The sequence below is a fragment of the Mercurialis annua genome, linkage group LG8 (assembly GCF_937616625.2).
Source record: "Mercurialis annua linkage group LG8, ddMerAnnu1.2, whole genome shotgun sequence".
Lineage (NCBI taxonomy): Eukaryota > Viridiplantae > Streptophyta > Magnoliopsida > Malpighiales > Euphorbiaceae > Mercurialis > Mercurialis annua.
In genome coordinates, this window is record NC_065577.1 from 39,826,997 (window position 1) to 39,845,745 (window position 18,749).

General features: G+C 31.6%; 1 protein-coding gene across 2 annotated transcripts; it reads right to left on the minus strand.

The window, feature by feature from the left end:
* Window positions 1-257: 257 nt before the first annotated feature.
* Window positions 258-1,589, minus strand: LOC126659489 (uncharacterized). 2 transcript variants are annotated; one of them, XM_050352778.2, is made up of 3 exons: window positions 1,413-1,589; window positions 1,208-1,271; window positions 258-1,020 (listed from the first exon to the last, which is right to left on the minus strand). In XM_050352778.2, the coding sequence occupies exons 2-3, from the start codon at window positions 1,266-1,268 to the stop codon at window positions 440-442; spliced, it is 642 nt and encodes a 213-aa protein (XP_050208735.1). In that variant the 5' UTR covers window positions 1,269-1,271; window positions 1,413-1,589; the 3' UTR covers window positions 258-439. The 2 variants fall into 2 exon arrangements, with proteins under 2 accessions (XP_050208735.1, XP_050208734.1); XM_050352777.2 differs by having other exon boundaries at window positions 1,208-1,589.
* Between the last annotated feature and the right edge of the window lie 17,160 nt (window positions 1,590-18,749).

Genomic DNA, 18,749 nt, shown 5'->3' on the forward strand with positions numbered 1-18,749 from the left:
TTAACATCGTAATATACTAATTATTGTATGTTTCTTAACATATTATTTTTAGGGTCTTTACTTGATTACATAATACACGATCAAGGTCCTTGGTTGAACAAATAAATAAAGTTTAAGGTCCACAACTGAACACGGTCCTAAAGTCCAGGGTCCACGTATGATCGTTAAGTTTAGCTTCCTAAAAACCAAACCAACCAACACGTACAAACACAAATAATAAACGGGAATATCATAAGCAAACAAACAATAACGACCAATTCACAATAATAAACGGGAATATCATAAGCAAACAAACAATACTTCTCCAACATTTAATCAACCAGTGCAAAAATATAAATTCTCAGTATTAATACTAATTGCAAAATAAATATTAACCTAAAAGGTTACAACTGTTGAAGCATAACTTTGCACAAACAAGGTAACTCAAGTGTGTCAATCTTCAGTCTGAACCACCAGACTGCTGCTTCTCCAGGGGTTCATCAACAACTTCAGGTTCATCAACAACTTCACTTTGCAGCACCTCCACTGGTTCACCAGGACTTTCAATCTGCAGCACCTCCACTGGTTCACCGGGACCTTCAATCTGCAGCACCTGCACTGGTTCAGCCTCAGCAACAGCCTGCAGCTCCAATGCATCATCCCCATCTTCAAGTTCTTTCAACTCAAATAATGTTTGTCCAAATACAGGCCTTAGGTTGCACACGTCATCACAGCTTAACTTCCTAACATACACATCAACACTACCATCTTGTGCCCCAGCCAGTGCCATGTCCATGACATGGTCATCGTTTTCCATAGGAATTAATTCTTCAGTATACATGCCAGCCCGCCTCCAATAATACATTAGCAATCCCTGAACCTTCAATTCAAGTAACCACTTATCTAGACTATTTAATCCTATATCCTCAATATGAAATTTTCTGACAGCCACATCCTCATTAAAATAACCAAACCATTCAAAGTCTCCATTGTAGTTAAGAATAATTTCAAAGACCTCAAAAAAACGTTCTTCACTAGTAGCTGCGCAAACCAACAAATTTAAAAACAAACAAACAATTTTCAATTACTGAACAAGTAAAACCCAAACTGAAACAACATCAAATGACAAACTAGAAACAAAATACCCGCAAAAAACAACATCCCATAAAAAATCAACCCCAAAATTCAAAATAATAAAAAAAAATAACAGAGACCAGAAAAATCATACCTTTTCGTTTCTTCCCTTCTCTTTCTTCTTTTCCCAATTTCGTCGTTTTTTTGGATCCCATTTTCTGAAAATTAACAGAGACAGACAAGACAAAAATTTAAAAACACTTCGGTAAATGAAAGACAATGTTGAACAATGGAGGAAGAGTGGGGAAGAATGCGAGAAAAATGAGAAAGATTGAGAGAAAAATGGGAAAGGAACTAACCCTAGGTCAGTGTCAGCGAAGAAACGAAAAAGCGGCAGTGAGGGGGAAGAAGACGAAGCGTGGCGAAAATATTTGAAACGAAAATAGTGAAACGGAAGTGAGGGGAGCGAGTGGGGAAAAGGAAAAGTAGGAGAGAGAAAAAAATAAATTACCGCGGTTACTTTTCAGTTTTTTTTTTTTTTTTTTTTAATAAAAAGTCAACTGACGCATTCTTACACAAGCAGCAGGTGTCTGACATGCATGCAGGGGGGACAGGCGCCGCCATTTGGTGTCCGGACGAGAAATTGGATGCCACGTCGACAGAAAACGAAAAAATCGGCGATATTTGGTCTTAGGGGGTTTTGTGAGCGCCGCCTCAAAGTTCAGGGAGTTTACTGCCCGTTTTTTTACTTCGGGGGGTTTAGCGCCCGCACCCCCAAAGTTGAGGTGCCATGGGTGATTATTAGCCGTACAACGGAGAACAACAATCAATCAAATCAATCCGGACCATTACGGTACAACGGAGAACAACAATCAATCAAATCAATCCGGACCAATACGGTACAACGGAGAAGAAACTCAAAATGAAATCATGAATCAGGTTCGCTGCGATACAATGGAAAAGAAACTAATAACGCGGCGGCAACTCCGGCGGCAATGCCTGATCCCGGGCTCGGACCCGCTCTGATACCATATCAGAAAACAAACTGGAAACTGAAATTATATTGAATGAGTTTTCAATTACAAAAAACTAACTATTAAACTAAGAACAAAGCTCTATTTATAGAGATTAATCAATAACTGCTTTCGTAACAACTTTAACAATTTGTTGCTGAAGTTTGCTGAGATGGATTAACACACAATGCGTGTGTGAATGCTGATGTGGACACACACACATTGTGTGTGATGCTGAGCTGGATCAGCAGGTGGTAGTAATGTACTCTAATAAACTTTTTTCAATTAAAAAGAGATGATTTAGTCGTTCAAAAAAAAGAAGATGATTTAGTATTTTGCGATTTTACAACGTCGAGGAAAAATTAAAAAAGAGTTAAAAAGTCGAGATCTTTTGAGACACTAAACCTTCCAAAAAAAATTATTCAACTTGTAATGTAATGAGAAATTCTTAGGTAGACTCAGTCTACCACGTCATCCGTGGACTAAACCTATCATATTATGATACGTCATTAAAATAATGGTACTATCGTAATATTCCTATTTAAAAGTGTAAATAAGTAATAAACAAAATTACGATAGTGCCATTATTTTAATGACGTGTGATAATGTGATAGGTTAGTCCATGAATGACGTGGTAAACTGAGTCTACTTATGAATCTCTCGTAATGTAGACTGTATTTTTTATGGATAACAATACTTTATTACTTTTATTTTTTATATGCAAATTAGAGAGCATATAAATCCCTAAAATATAAAATATCTGTCTATTTATCAAATATCTATCCTTTCATTATCAAATTATAATATATTTCATATAAACAAAGATACCCTGTTGCTTTAATTTGTTTCTACTGAAATCGGAGAGCAAAAAAATCCCTAAAATATCTGTATAGTATCAAAGTATCTATAATTCTATATACTTAATCAAAAGTATCTATCCTTTGATCCATTCAAAAAAATTATCAATTTAACAATTAAAGATAATAATATATTTTCTTGCTTAAATAAATAACGGCAATCACCGAGCTGTAGTTCAAATGGTATAAACGCTGAATAACAAACTGTCAAGGTCGTGGGTTCATTTCCCCCTCTTTTTTGTTTTGACATTTCATGTTGTGGATTTAATTTTTTCCACAAACGCTAAACCGGGTAATTAGCGACGAACCGAGAGATTACCTTTTGTTGAAGAAAGGTGAGCCACTTGATAAATTATGTGGAGAAGAGAGTCTGGTCTGGTCAGGGCTGTCAATCTCACCCACTTGATAAAAAAAATACTTGTAGAGGACGCAACCACGCACACAGCTACTGTTCCATAATACTGAGAGCTAGCTAGGTTTTTAAGTTTCATTTTCTTCATTCTAAAATTGGCATTTATTCCTTTTATATCTCTAAAATAAAGAGTCTTAATTTGGTGAGTACTCAGGATTTCAAGATTTTGGTAAATTTGGTACTTTCGATTACGATGTATAACTGTGTTCTTCCAAATATAATTCTATATGGACGGATTTTTTTTAGGTGAATCGAGTTTACCGGATAGTATGATACTTAACCTTTCACTTTCTCATATATTACAGTCCAAATTTATTATTTGATGTCGTTTCATTGGTCAACTAATTGTCAAAAAATAAAAGATTTGGCACCATTTATACTAAATTTTAAAAATTATATTTAAATCGCTACAAATATAACAAATAAAACTTTGTTTTTCTTTTTTCCCTATTTTTTGCTTGTGAGAACAATAAAATGTGCATATTTTTAATTTTGGCATATCATTTAAAAATGAATATTAGTTTTGACATAAAATGTACAGTTTGATAATTTTTTAAACCTTAAGTATGCATTTTGAAGTACCAATGAGTTATAGCTCAAATAGTATAAGCGATGTGGAGCAAACTGCTAGGTTAAAGGATTGGAATCCTCCCATAAATGCTCTCCTTTCCTGATTATAAAAAAAATTCATTTTGAAGTAAAATGTATAATTTGATAGCTTTTAAAAGTTAGGTAAAATGATTTTTTTTTTTATATCCATAGTTCTAATTATTTTATTAAACATATTTCTAAGATACAATTTGGATGTTTTGATCCGCTAATTTTACTAATTATCATAAATATACCTAAACCTCAAATTGTGTATATTTTTATAAATTTGTAATTTCATGAATGATTATTTTACACAATTAATTTTTAATTTTAATTTCGAAAGATTTTTTAAATTAAAATAAGGACTATGTACCTGAAAATAGAGCTTTAAAATTGAGAGTTGGATGCCAATATGGACCTAACTTGAATTATTACGGCACCTCTAAATGCATTGAGAGGTTGTAAGTTGAATCACGCCTCCGTAACTAACAACTATCAAAAACTCTAAAGAGTCGATTACCAATTTACCATCTCTGACAAGAAAAAATTGAGAGTTGGATGTATTTGACCAGTTCTTAAAATTGATTGACCATAGTGTTTTAATTATGTTTCAGAGATATATTTGACAAAATTATCAAGATGTAGATAAAAAGCATTTTACCTAAAAATATTATGACAAATATTATATTTTTGTTGATTGCGTCGATAAAAATACATCGAAAAATTCATCAAAAAAATACATAAAAAAATATTTAGTTTTTATTTAGTTTATTTAGTTAATTAATAAAAATAAAAAAGAAACTAAAATTTGATTACATTATGTAAAAACACTCTATATTGATTACAGTAAAAAAAAAATTACCTTCACATCACCTAAGAGTTTTTCTTTTTATAGCTCACTACCAACCGATCATAATTATCATATCTTTCTAATTTTTAACTATTTTTTTTTTTGAGGGACTAATTTTTAACTATTTAAACCCTCCAAAACCTCTCAAAATCTCACATCATCATCTTTTTTTTCAGTCTTTTTCTCTTCTTTTTGCTGTTGTTGTCTTAGTTTTCTTAGGTATTCTCATACGTCTTTTTTCTCTCTATATTCTTTCTCTCCAACGCTTTTATGTCTTTGTCACTTTATCAAATAGAATCGTATAATATTATTATTCTTCATACTTTTTTCTTTTAAATGGCTCCTTCTCAAATCCTTTCCCTTTACTTTTTTCTTTCTTTCAAATCTTGAAATAAGATTTAGGGTTAGGGTTAGGGTTTCTGTTGCTTATTTATGTATTTTTTCTGCATGAAGAACACCAAGAAGAAGAGGAATACATACACCAGTCGTTGTTTGCGGATGGAGCATCATCAAGATTCACAATCTTTTTCTAGGGCTAATGGATTTTTATTATTCAAATCCAATAGTTCCTTTGATTTGGGAATCTTGATGATGCTGCAGCGGCAATAAATGGCTTTTTTTTTGTTGCAAATATGGTCAAGAACAAGAAGATCCATCTTTAATTGAGATCATTTCTCAAAGATGAAGAAAGTAAAAAAAAAAATCCTTAAATATATTTAAAAAAAACCCTTTTTAAATATGTTGAATCTTGATTCTGCTGCTGTTTCTTATAGATATATATATTAACTGACTGATTTTATTTGTTTTGTTTTTAATGCTTTTAAATGCACTATGACTGCTAGGGTTTTGTGCTGCTTGATCCTCGGCTTAGCACTTTAGATTTATATTATATTATACTAACTAGATAATGCCCATTCTCCAGTTAGTTTAATGGTTTTAAACTTTAAATCTCTCAACTGGGATTCTTTTTTTTCAAGTTTTATAGTATATATTTTTAAGAGTTAAGTGCTTAATTTAATTCTTCTTTTGCTCTCTGACTGGCTTTATTATTTCAGGTTTTTTTTGGCACCACCTGGTCTCAGAGTACTTCATATTACAAATCAGAGAGTGCTTCATTTTTATTTTTTATTTTGGTTTCTTGGATTTCTTTTGCTTCTTTTTTTGTTTCTGGTTTTATGTTTAGATCTTGAAAACGTTTATAATCTCTGAATACTTTGTTGTTTAAGTAAGGTTTTAGATCCGTCACCTTTTGTTCTTGTTCTTGGTGGAAGAAATGATCAAGTCTTGCATATAATCATATTTTTATGATGCACATCAATAATCATGGAGTTTTCTTAGTTTCTTGTACCTTGTACTCTTAAATAAAAATTTACAGCTTTTGATTTTGGAGTTTCTGATTTTTACTACTAGGATTATATGGTTTTCTTGAAAGTTTAAACATTTTGAGGTGATTTTTTTTCTCTTTAAATTAACCAAATTTAATGACTACATCCTTGAATGTTTAGGGTTTGGAGATTTGGTAGTTTTAATAAGTTTATTACAGTCACATGCTTTGAATATAATCATTTAGTACCCAAATTTGAAAGACAATATATCCTATGTTTGATTTTTATTTTACAGATAGTCTCTGCTTTTCATTTCATGAAGTCTAGCTCAACCAAGAAACTGTGCCAGTTACTGTAGAAAATGGTCAAGAAATTCAAGAAAGAATATAACTATAGGGATTTGAAAATGTTCTAAATGAATATTTTTAGATTTGTGCATGATTCTCTTTACTTTGTTTGTTTGTCATTTTTCTTCTGTATATATTTTGCAAAATCAATTTGTATGTGTTTAATAGGCCAGCCATTTATATTTTTACGCGTTTGAAATGTTTATATTGTACGAAAACTTATCGATCTCAATTTTAAATATTTTGGATACCGAACAATATAGTATTGCCGAAACATGGCAAAATTTCAACACTTTATTTTATTTCCGTAAAAACTTCTAAAATTCTGAAATTCTTTATTTATAATATAGTAATATTCTTATTAGTACTAATTTTTTTGGTTTTGCTATATTCTGTCAAACTAATACATAGTTTGAAAAGCTTAACTTCTTTTCATTAACACATTGAATTTATCATCCTTGAGAGGATAATTATTAAAGTAGAAAAAAGAAATCAATAGTGTACTTCGAGAGAAATCAGTCATAAATTACAGTCATTCATTGGATTATATTTATTAATCAATTCCATGTTTTTCACAATGGATAATGTTAAGTCCCAAAATCTGGTAAATATTTGATGATTTGGGGGCTGACTCCAAAATTTTGATTGACAAGATGATTTTAAAACAAATATTAAGTACTCAAGAATATTTATAATTTTGAATGAAGCTGATTCAGAAAGATTTGCATTGAGGCTAGTTGAGTGTTTCGTCCTTATCATGTTGTGTTGATATAATGTGTGATTTAAGGCAGTTTTGTAATGTCAAAGTCATTGAGTATGTTCTGATCAACTTTGAATATTCTTGAGAAAGCTGCAAACTTCTCCTATAACACTCTTAATTTTTCCAAATTTACTGTGAAATGTATTTACTTTTGTTGGAGACATTTTCATGTAAATTCAGTTCGACATGTATGATTATAAAGTATCCGATGTAGTATATGTATAACATTTGATGCTATCGAATTAAACATTCAATTTAATTTGAGTTGAATTTAATTAAATTAAATTTTTAAAATTATTACTTTATTAATAAATAAAATGATAGAATATTCATGCTCAATAATGGAAAAATATTAATAAATACATTTTATGGTTCATAATTTTACTTAAATGAATTAAATCCAAGATAAGAATTTTTCACTTCTTCTTTGTTTGTTCTTCTTTTACATAAACATGATTAATTATCTCTTGTGAGTATTTAGTTCATCGAATATTATAGAAGACAATTGTTGCGACATATCATTCATGCAATAAATAAATAGTGCGTTAGTTATGTGAAAGATTAAATAATAAAAAAATAAATAATAATTAAAATATTTTTTATTACAAATGTTTATTAATTTATTATAAAAATGACCAGGCCCAACGCTGCACTTCACATTTTAAAGATCAAATATGGATTTTTTACACTAATGTTTAGTGAAGTCATACAATCAGTAGTTGTTAACTTTTTTGAGCTTCAAGTAGCTATTATATAAAAAGTTCCAGTTCCAAATATAATTCCAACAGTCGATATCTACTTTAATTTATTGGACTATTAAATACCGCCCCTAAATTATTAGATATCGCCCTATTTTTACTCAAATATCTTTTAACCTTATTCAAAATTTAAAAACTCATATTCAAATCCTCTCAACTCATTCAAATCCAACGAACGGATATTACAATTTGCAGTATAAATGTCGAAATCTAGCCGAGATAGAGAACGAAAACCTCCAATAAGTGACCATTAATTCAATTTTTACTGTTTTTGCGTTTTTTAAATTTTTTTATGTGTCGACGCCCTGGAATCGCGTCGGCCCAGATGGAAAAACTTCCCATGGGGATGTTTCCTTTCTGGAGAAACTTCCCATGGGGACGTGTCCATTCTGGAGAAACGTCCCCATGGGATGTTTCTTCGTCTAGACCGACGCCATCTGAGAAATTTGCCCCACAAAAAAATTAAAAAAATCGAAAAAAATGAGTAGTTTACTTAAGAAAATCCAGAAACGCTCATTTTAAATTGTCGACACTTGTTTCCCGACTAATCGTAAGCGTTATCTGTCATTATAATCGATGTATTCGAATCAAGTTGAGAGAATTTCTTTTTTTAGTGAAAGGGCAAAATGATAATTTTAAGAGACGGTGCCTAGTAAATAGAGGCGTCGAATAGTAAAACTCTTGATTTATCATGAATATATTCTCTCTATTGCATTGGAAAAATTAAATAGTTAATTTAGAGCATCTCCACTCTAATGCCAAAAATACCTCACAATACTATAATTTAGCATTTAGTATAAAAAATACATCTCCATTGCACTTCTATTTCATGTGCTAAATTTAGCATATGCTAAACTTTGTGTCAAATTTGTTAGAAAGTTTAGCATATGCCAAATTTTATTATATATAAATTATTTACAGATTTGTCATCAATAATAATAATTACTTATAAAATATAAATTTAGCATTTAGTTTAGCATTTTGCAATGGAGTGAATTTCAATAATATGTGTTATATATAGCATTTTATCTTATTTTGTACTAAAAATAGCATAAAAAATACAACATGCAATGGAGATGTTCTTACATACAGTTTAAGAAAAAATAATTCAACTATCTTAGTCATATTTTACTCTTAGTAATATTTTGCTGTTTCTCCAACAAAAAACCACGGTCGGCTCTCTCTTCTCTCTGTCTCCTGAAAATCCTTATCTTCTACCACTTCTAGGGCCGCCTCATTTTTAGGGAGGGGACTTTGGCCAAAATTACACTAAATAAATAGATTTTCATATATTATTGGTTTTTATTTTATTTTATTAGTTCATCTACCCTTTAAACGGATTTTATCTTTTCTGTACGGATTTATTTTCTTCAAGTGGTGAGTTTTGTAAGTTTTCCGGCTTCATTAAATCCGGTGTCTATATTAGACATCTCCGGCATTTATGGTGTTTTTGCAACATCTCAGGCGACTTTGTCGACATATCCGTTTCGGCGAATCTATATCTGTCCGACGGCTCGACACTTTTTCGGCGGCTCTTGCTTCTCTCCGGCACATTCGGAGTCCTCCTTAGCGTATCCGGTATTTTCCGGCAATTTGAAAAATTATATTTACATATTTAAATATTTGTAATTAATTTTAATTTTTAGATTATTAGATCTATGACTATTTTATAACCATTCATTTTGTAATTTTATTTTTATTATTGGGTGGCTATTATTTGCTCAAAAGCCCTTAGAAAATTTGTGTATTATTAGTGTGTTTAGATTTGATACTTTTATAGTTCAATTATCAATAAAGATTTTAATTTTTTCGTCAAAAAAAATTAGGTGTTGTTTATCATTCATGACAAATAATTTTTATTACTCTTATATAATGACGTGGAGCTTAAATTACAATGAAGAATGAAAAAATTGATAATTTATACGCATCTATTAATAATATTTGTTGCTTTTAACCCTAAAGCGCATATGAGTTGGTAAGACGCTCTCCTGACTTAAGTGAGGTCACGGATTCAAACTATAGTCATATATGCATCCGTTTAAAATTTAAAATCAGAGCTTTCTTTCCCACAAAATACATACCTGGCTCAAGTGGGAATTAATTTGAACGTTTTATAGTTGAAACCGTTTAGAATACCTCATATAATTAACAACAACAAAAATTACTGGCTGCTTTAGAATTCTGCTTAGTCATTAATTGGCTTATGGATTATATTTCACCATGAAAGAAAAAACTAAAAAGTAACAAAAATCCAAATTCGATTTTGAGGCATTCCAAAAATGGCAATTTGATGATAAATATAAAACTATTTTTTTTTCTTTATTTGTAAGAATTATTTATCATTTTAACTTGATAGAGAATCCTCATGGGCCTCCACATACATACAGTTGTGACGAAGCATCAATGGGCCTAGTAGAAGGGCAACACAAATTTGATTTCCCACTTTGAATGAACATTGGCCCAATTTTTTATTTTTTATTTTGATAATTGGAAAAGGAGGAGCGTTTGTGGGAGAAAACAAACCCACGATCTAGCAGTTTGCTACCAGCGTTTATACCATTTAAGTTATAACTCATTGGTTTGGCCCAATAGTTATTTTGCTTTCGTTCTTGTTTGAATATCCAAAGTACATAAAATAATTACAAAAAATACAATTGATAAGTTTGACTTTATAATAATACTCGTCACTTAAATTTAATTTCAAAAATACTATGTTTTTAAATATATTGATATATATATATCTTAAAAGAAAATTATAATTTTCTGTTTTAAATGATGATTATTGTATGATGGTGATGAATAAACAAAATCATTGCTATTTTTGATAAAATAAAATAACCATAAAAGGACCCATCGTCAAAATAGGCTTATTTTCCAAATATTTTTGGCAAAATATTTACAGCATTTTAACGCATTTTTCTTCTATTTTCTACGCTACCTATTTTTCTAACTTATATACAAAAGTACCCACTATATATAAAAATATTATCTCATTTTAGGTTAAATTTTTACATAGCCACTCTTTTTTCTCTCTTCTATCTGTTTTCTCTCAAAATTCTCTTTTCTTCTTATTTTCTTTTTTTTTCGTTTGATTTTCAGTTTGTCTCCTACGATTACTAATTTGTTCGTCTTTTCCGTTCGTGCTTCTGTTCGTCTACTTCCGATGAATTTTTCGTCGTTTTCGGTCTATTTTTCGTTCGTCTTTCCGTTTGCGCTAGTCCGTTCGTCTCTTTCATTCGCGCTATGGATTTCTCGACTCGTTTTTAGATTTGTGTAATTTTTTAGATTTTTTGTAATGATTTAAATATTTTTTAAATAAATTATTGTAGATCTATAATTTGTTGTTTATAAAATTGTTATATTATTCATATAATTATTTATTTTGTATTTCTCTTATGCATAGATTTGTTTATTGCTACTGGTTGTGGAAAGAACAAATTGATTTATGGTGCATAGTAATTTTATAATATATTTACGTTTTAGTGTATTTATAGTGTGTTTCTGGTGTTTTTCGGGATATCTATGTTTTTTTGGTGTATTTCTACCGTTTTTATTATATCTATGGTGCATTTATAGTGTTTATGGTGTATTTGCATGTTTTCATGGTATAAACCATAAAAACACTACAAAATGTCTTAAATACACTATATATACACTAATCTTACACTATAAAAACACTATATATACACTATAAACAAATCAGGGAAAATCTATAAAAGGAATAAATTATTAAAAACTGAAAAATAGGGCTGTGCAATCGGTTCGGTCGACCGAACCAAAAAAACTGAAAACCAAAATTGGAAACCGAAAAAGGTATTTGTGAAATAAAAAAAAACGGTATTTTCGTAAATAAAAAAATCAAAAAGGAAAAGTCAAAACTTGACAGGTAAAAGTGTAAATAAGTTATCGAAACATGTATTTCATAGAATTACCACATCAACATACCTAAAAATACAATTATCCCTTTTTTTTTGTCGAGATTAGATTATTCTTATTCGTTCTAAGGCCGTTTTCTCCCCAACGTCATTATAAAAAATAAAATCAACATTTTATTATTAAATTATTATAATTTTTATATGAATTAAGAATTGAATTCGATATAAAAATGGAAGATTAAATATTATAATATCAGATTCAAAGATGACTCTGTTGATTTTAAAATATTATCATTGATTGCATAACCGCAACTTTATATAGGAAAAGAGTAAGAAATTATAAATTATAAATATTATTTTTATAATAAAAATAAAATTGTAGCTTTGGAGAAAATAGTATACTAGTGCATAATTTGACTCTTCATTTTATTTTATTTTTATTCTTTATTCTTTTTATTGTACGTTTTGAGGCTAATAATCACTCATGACGCCTCATTTTAGGGCCTCCTATCACAAAATCCCTTGAAAAAGATCATTAAACCGCCTAAGTTTTGCAAATTGGGCCAGTAAACCCCTTTACCCCAAAATGACCAAAATATCTTTAAAATCTATAAAAAAAATCAAATCAACCAAAATTTAAAATCACTCATCCAACCAAATCAAATATAAATCATCCATCCAAACAAATCAAACCTAAATTATCAATCCACCCAAGTAAATCAAACCACTCAACAGAGGTTGAAATTTTTTTTCCAAGAATGTGGCGGTGATGGATGGGTGGTGGTGGGTGACGGTTTCCGATTAAGTGATTTGATTTAGTTGGGTGGTTTAGGTTTGATTTGATTGGGTGGGTGGGTGGTTTATGTTTAACTTGGTTGGGTGAGTGATTTTAGGTTTAGTTAGATTGGATTGGCTTGAATTATTTTAGATTTTAGAGGTATTTTGGTCATTTCTGGGGCAAAAGAGGTTTACTTGCCCAATTAACAAAAATTAGAGAGTTTAATGACTGTTTTTTTTTCTTATGAGGTTTTGTAATAGGAAGCCTTAAAGTGAGATGCCATGGCCATGGGTGATTATTAGCCATGTTTTGATAGTTATTCAAAATTTTAACTAACTTAAAAAAATAAAAAAATTGAAAAAATATACATGTTATTAATAGGGTTAATGTCACTATATAGCACAACCTTTCGTGTTGTTTTTTTAATTTTAAGCTGGACTACAATTTATTTCATCGTTTAGCACAACCTTTCTAAACGTTTCATTCCATTGGCCGGTATGCATTAATTTTATGCTTTATTTTTTGTAAATATGACGTCATTTTTCGCCGTACGGATGACCAAAACGATGTTGTTTTAGACATTTATACTACACATGTCACATGATAAAAGGTTGTGTCATTAAGTGAGACGTTTTGTAGTTTGTGCATAAATCGAAAAAAAATGTGAAAGGTTGTGTTATATGGTGATATTAACCTTTATTAATATGATAAATTATTAATTCTTTAGAATTTTTTTTTAAATTAAATTTATTTTTTATTTAAATTTATTATTGTGGTCATTTCTGGGGCAAAGGTCCATATTTATAGATAATTATAAAGTAAAATAACAATGTGGAATTATAATCATACACAATTAATGATAAGATATAATTACTCCTATCTTATCGTTGTTCTCCGAGCTATTTATCTGTGTTTGGTTTTTATTCTTGTGTGTACTGATAGGAGTATTTTACTCCTATATTTAAGGTCTATTTTACTCGGTTTTTCATCATGCGTAGTATTATTTTTATACATTATTTGGCGTTTTTATGTTTAATAGTGTTTGTTAGTGTTTCAGTGGAAATTAGGTGAAAAACGACTATTTGGGGCAAATTTATGGTGGATTGCGTGTACGAGTAAAGCGTAGCTTGCGGACGAAGAAATTGAAGTTTCACGAACGAGATTGAGCAAAAATAGGTTGTTCCCGTTCGAAACAAAGGTTTCTCGAACGGGAACCATGCAGAATGAGCATGAGTCTCGAACGAGAAGGCCTTGTCTCGTTCGGGACTCAAGAGGAAATCAACATCTCACGAACGTGACACAAAGGACCAAACGAGAGCAAAGCTCTCGGTTCACGTTTTTTCGAACGTGAACGAGGCTCCCGTTCGGGAACCATGTTAAAACTGGGCATGTCTCGAACGGGACTATGGCTTCCCGAACGGGAAAGAAGAAAATTACGCGTGCAGCAGACTTTGAATTGGACTGAAATTCTTCCTCAAATCACAATTACAACTCCTATTATAAATTGATTTGTAATACGAATTAGAAGACTCCGGAACTTCTCCTACTATATAAAGACCTTGTACTAGACTCAATTTAGTATGTAGAATAATTTAGAATACATTAGTTTTAATTATTTTCTCTTAGATTAGCGTTTTAGTTTTCTGTTTCTCAGCAGTTTATAAGTAGTTTATAATTAGTTTCTGCAAGACGATTGTTGAAGATTTCAAGTTTAATCAAGACGATTCTTTCCGAAATTGACAACTCCGGTATTTATTGTTCTAATTATGTTTAATTCTTCATCTTCTTCTTTGTTTAATTTAAGCTTAAGCATGTGTAACTAAATTCTTTGTTCGGGGATGGATATGAACACTTAGATTAGTTTTCGAATTGGATTAGGATTTATTAAGTGAGTAAAATTGTGTTTTAATTACTAAGATTAATGCTTGAATTAATTTGATCACTTAGTTCATGATTTTGTGTTTAATTAACTAATTGAGAGATTGTTAATTAAATAGACATAGGTAATTAAAAACTTAGAGAAAAACGCCGTGAGAGCGGGTTGGAATTTAGGTAGTCGTTGAGTTTGCTTCATAATTACAATTTAGTTATTTAATTCAGTTTTAATATTGTGAGAGCAAGTTAATAATTGATTAGCTAATTAGGTTGTGATTTTATTTGAATCTTTGAGGCTTGAGAGAGCGGGATTTGGTGCATTAGAATAGCTCGATTCATAATAAAATCACTAAGTAAATCTTAAATCCATTCCTTTACTAGTTTATTTGGAATTATCAATCCTTGAGCTTTTTATCATTATTATTATAACCTTTATTTAATTACTTAATTTCAGTTTTAGTTCGATTACCAAATTAGTTTATAATTAGTTATTTTCAGATTCAAAGTAGACAAATTTAGTAGTAATTTATATAAAAACCATTTATTTCTCTACTAGCCAATTAAAGATTATTAGAAATTAATTATTTAATCCATTGTTCTCTGTGGGATCGATACTTGGTCTTCCAAGTTATATTACTTGCGCGATATCGTACACTTGCGATTATTTGCCAACATGTACCGGGTCTCATTTTTGTTTGAGTGTTTCAGCCATTATCACGTAGATTTCACGAAGTCTCAGGTCGAATGATAAAGAACCGGTGAAGTTTGGACAAAGACCGAAGAGTGCATTGAAGTTTTAAACGGATTTTGAGCTGTTTTTGCATGGAGAGGCGCGATGGAAGGAGCCGTTGCGCCTCCCATCGCGCACGAGGGGAATTTTATGGCCAAAATGAGCGACAAGAAGGTCTCCCAACACGCCTGAACTGTTAGACGAGTCAAAAGACGTTTTCAGCCCCGTTATGTTTCATTTCGGTGCAAAATTATGAGGGTTCAACTTTGGGATTTTACCTAACACGAAGCCGAGGTTGACACATGGTATATATATGAGTCTTCTATAACGAATTGAGGGCTCTATCATTCTTAGTTTTGACTACAAATCATAATTTTATTTTTCAGTTTTCAATTAGTTAAGTTCAGAAATTCAGCAAAAAAATGATATTGAGAGCGAGGAACAAAGACATTATCATTACTCGAAGGATCGATATTGTTTGTACTTTTTTTTACTATGAATACCTTAATAATTATTATTGCCGATTTCATGAACATGAGTAGCTAAACCCATAATTGGGGATTATTGACTTGAAAGAGGGGCAAACTGTAGACACCTATTTTCGGGACAGGTAAAAAATGATAAGGGATTGAAGCGTCCAATGATAATTTTCAGAGAAAGTTTTTTGGGTGACGAGCTATCAATTTGCTTGCTAGAATTTAAGCATTCGTAATTTGTGCATAGCCGCAAACTTGGAGGATGAAAACGTAATTAGCTGCAGATAGCTTATAAAAATCCAAAAAGATTGTAGTCTAAGTCTAGAAATTGGAGTAATTGCAATATATTAGAAGTTTATGGGCTAAGTTGCAAGGTTTACGAACTAAAATTGACCATACCTAAATCCATAGGATCTCAAGAGTCGTTTTTAATAATTTTGGGCACTAAAACTCACTTTTAGCAGCACTTTGCTTAGCCGTCAAGTTGTAGTACGAATTTTAATCTTAAGACATTAATTTTAATAATAAAAATAATAGATATAGCTTATCACTTAACACTTCTTTAACTAGAACCTAAACTTTAACTAGACGAAACAGTAATTAGACTTAAGCTAAACCTAGACCTAATTGACCTCTATATAAACAGCCTTAAGACAGCTGAGTCAGAGGTCGTACCAGAAAGGTTAAAAGCATACAACAAAGATCGACCCCCTAGAAAAACCCTAAGTTGGCCGAACTCTAGCACACACCACACACACAAAATTAGTCAATTCCAGTCCCTAAAACACCTAAATACGCCTTGATTCTCCAAGAACACAGCCCTGCACAGACTCAAAGCCGGATTCCGCATCCACTTCGTCAGCAAACGAGCCAAAGACTCAGACCGCTAATTCCGAAGACCCTCCTTTCATTGCTTTTTATAATGTCATATTCATGCGTGTTGATTTTTATTGCTTAAGATTGTATGTTTAGCTATTTGTTGATTCTGCCATGAAATCGCCATATTAGTTAAATTCACTGTTTTAAATAAATTGCATTGAATTTGATAAAAAGGAATGTCAATGGCTGAATTAATATTGTTTTTAAGCTTAAATCCAGAAACCCGGTAGTTTAGAGCACATAGAATGCATGTTTAGGTCGTTTTGAGCTAAACTGCCATGAAAAATAAACACTTAAAGTTGTTGTAAATCGATATTTTCAGTGTTTAATTCGTTTAAATACTTCCAAATTGTTATAGATGTTTTCCTTGTTCTTTTTATGCATGTTTGGCTGTTTTTGCATGAAAAACGGAGCTAAAACGAGTGAGAACGATGTTGAAAAAACGAGATGTTGATCGTGTTGTCCGTCGCCGCCATTGTAACCAGTAGCGCCGCCACTGTAACCAGTGGTGCCGCCACCCCATAATGCCGGCGCCGACAGTCACACCGGCGCCGTGTTCCTGCTGTCCTGCTTCCCAAATTTGCTTTCCATATCTTTTAAACTTCCAGACGCATTTTCGGGATCGTTCGGATTCGGAATCAAGTCCGGTTTGAACCCAGACGTAGATAAATCAATGTGCTTTAATTTTATGCACTGCAATGGGTCAGACCCATTATAGCTCGGGCCTATGAGCCCAAATATGTTACATAAAGTATAAACCAGGCCCATGAGCCCCGAGGCCTGCAAACCTAGCAACTTATAGAGCAAATTCCGGGTTCACCAGAACTCGGAATTGACTACGATTTGAGCTGATGAAACCGTATTGACAAGACAGACAAATTCCGTGTTCTTACCACACTGACGGTTAAACCTGCGCGAGTGCAGGGCACTCAAAAGTTAACGAGGTTTAAAAGTATCTCTCACCTTATATGTTTATCCAACTGCGCATGAGACCGTTTGCAATGTTTATCGCTTTCCAAAAACATTATGCCATATCTAGTATTAACAGGATAAAGGACTAACCACATGAATTTAGTAAATCAAATCAAATTTAGCCAGACACTTAAACATCTTAGGACTACCACGAAAACGTTAGTAAATAGTTGTATAGGACATTTAAGATCACCTAATAAAATCAATCAAACTTATACCCCCGGTTTAGGCTTTGTGCATGTAATAAATCCAGACCATCTGGACTTCTATTATTTGTTAGAAACCGCCAAGTTTAGATGTATGCTTAGGAGTACCTGGTACTTGTTTTGCATATCCAATTCAGATCAAGTCATATGCACATCAAACGTGTTTATTGCTTTTCCAGACTTGTTTATTTCCAGCACTATATCCTGTGGACTGCTATTGAATGTTGAGATGCGAATAAAATGAATATGTCCGGTAACTAAAGCTAGTAACAGATAAGCCAAGCACACGAGTATCGGGGAGGTCCACACTCGGTCTTTTGGTCCGATGCATAATAACCTTACCCAGAAGTGAGTAAAGTTATCTAGTCGGCATAAAGAGCATTTCCTAGTTGAACTAGGTGGTGACTCCACTTTCAAACCATTTCTAGATCAAGAAGTCAGTCATAAGTCTGGGCCAGCGACCCGGGAACCCGCTCCGCTCACAATAAGATCTTAATGATGGTTTTATAGAGCATGCTGTAGCATGTAGTAGGTCTAAAATCAACTAATTTTTTTAGCACTTGTATTTTTAGGTATAATAACAACTGATTTCTAACCCTTAAAATTGTTGATTTGGTGCTTAGGTGGCGTGTCAGTGCGTATCACGTCATGATATATTTTTGAACATTATTAAGACAGTTTAAATATTTGGACATTACGAGAACTTTTGCTAAATATTTGGCCTTTTAAGGGTTTATTTTTCATCGACGTGATATGCACGACACATCAGAACAAGTATGCTTTATTTGGGGTTAAAACGTTATAATATGTTTTTGGATATTATAGAGAACAATTTAAATGTTTGGATATAATGATAATTCTCGCGAAACGTTTGATTTTTTTTGAATTATTAGCCCTAGTTTTTTTTAGTACTAAAGTTGAAATTCAAACTGTAATTAATTTTTTACTTAAATGCACAAAAAATAACCAACTTTCGCGTGTTTTTGTTATTT

Excerpts from the sequence above, each read along its gene's own strand:
- LOC126659489 (XM_050352778.2), bottom strand. The coding sequence starts at position 1,268 with ATGGGATCCAAAAAAACGACGAAATTGGGAAAAGAAGAAAGAGAAGGG. Across the intron at positions 1,021-1,207 it reads AGAAGGGAAGAAACGAAAAG|CTACTAGTGAAGAACGTTTT; the intron begins GTATGATTTTTC and ends TGGTTTGCGCAG.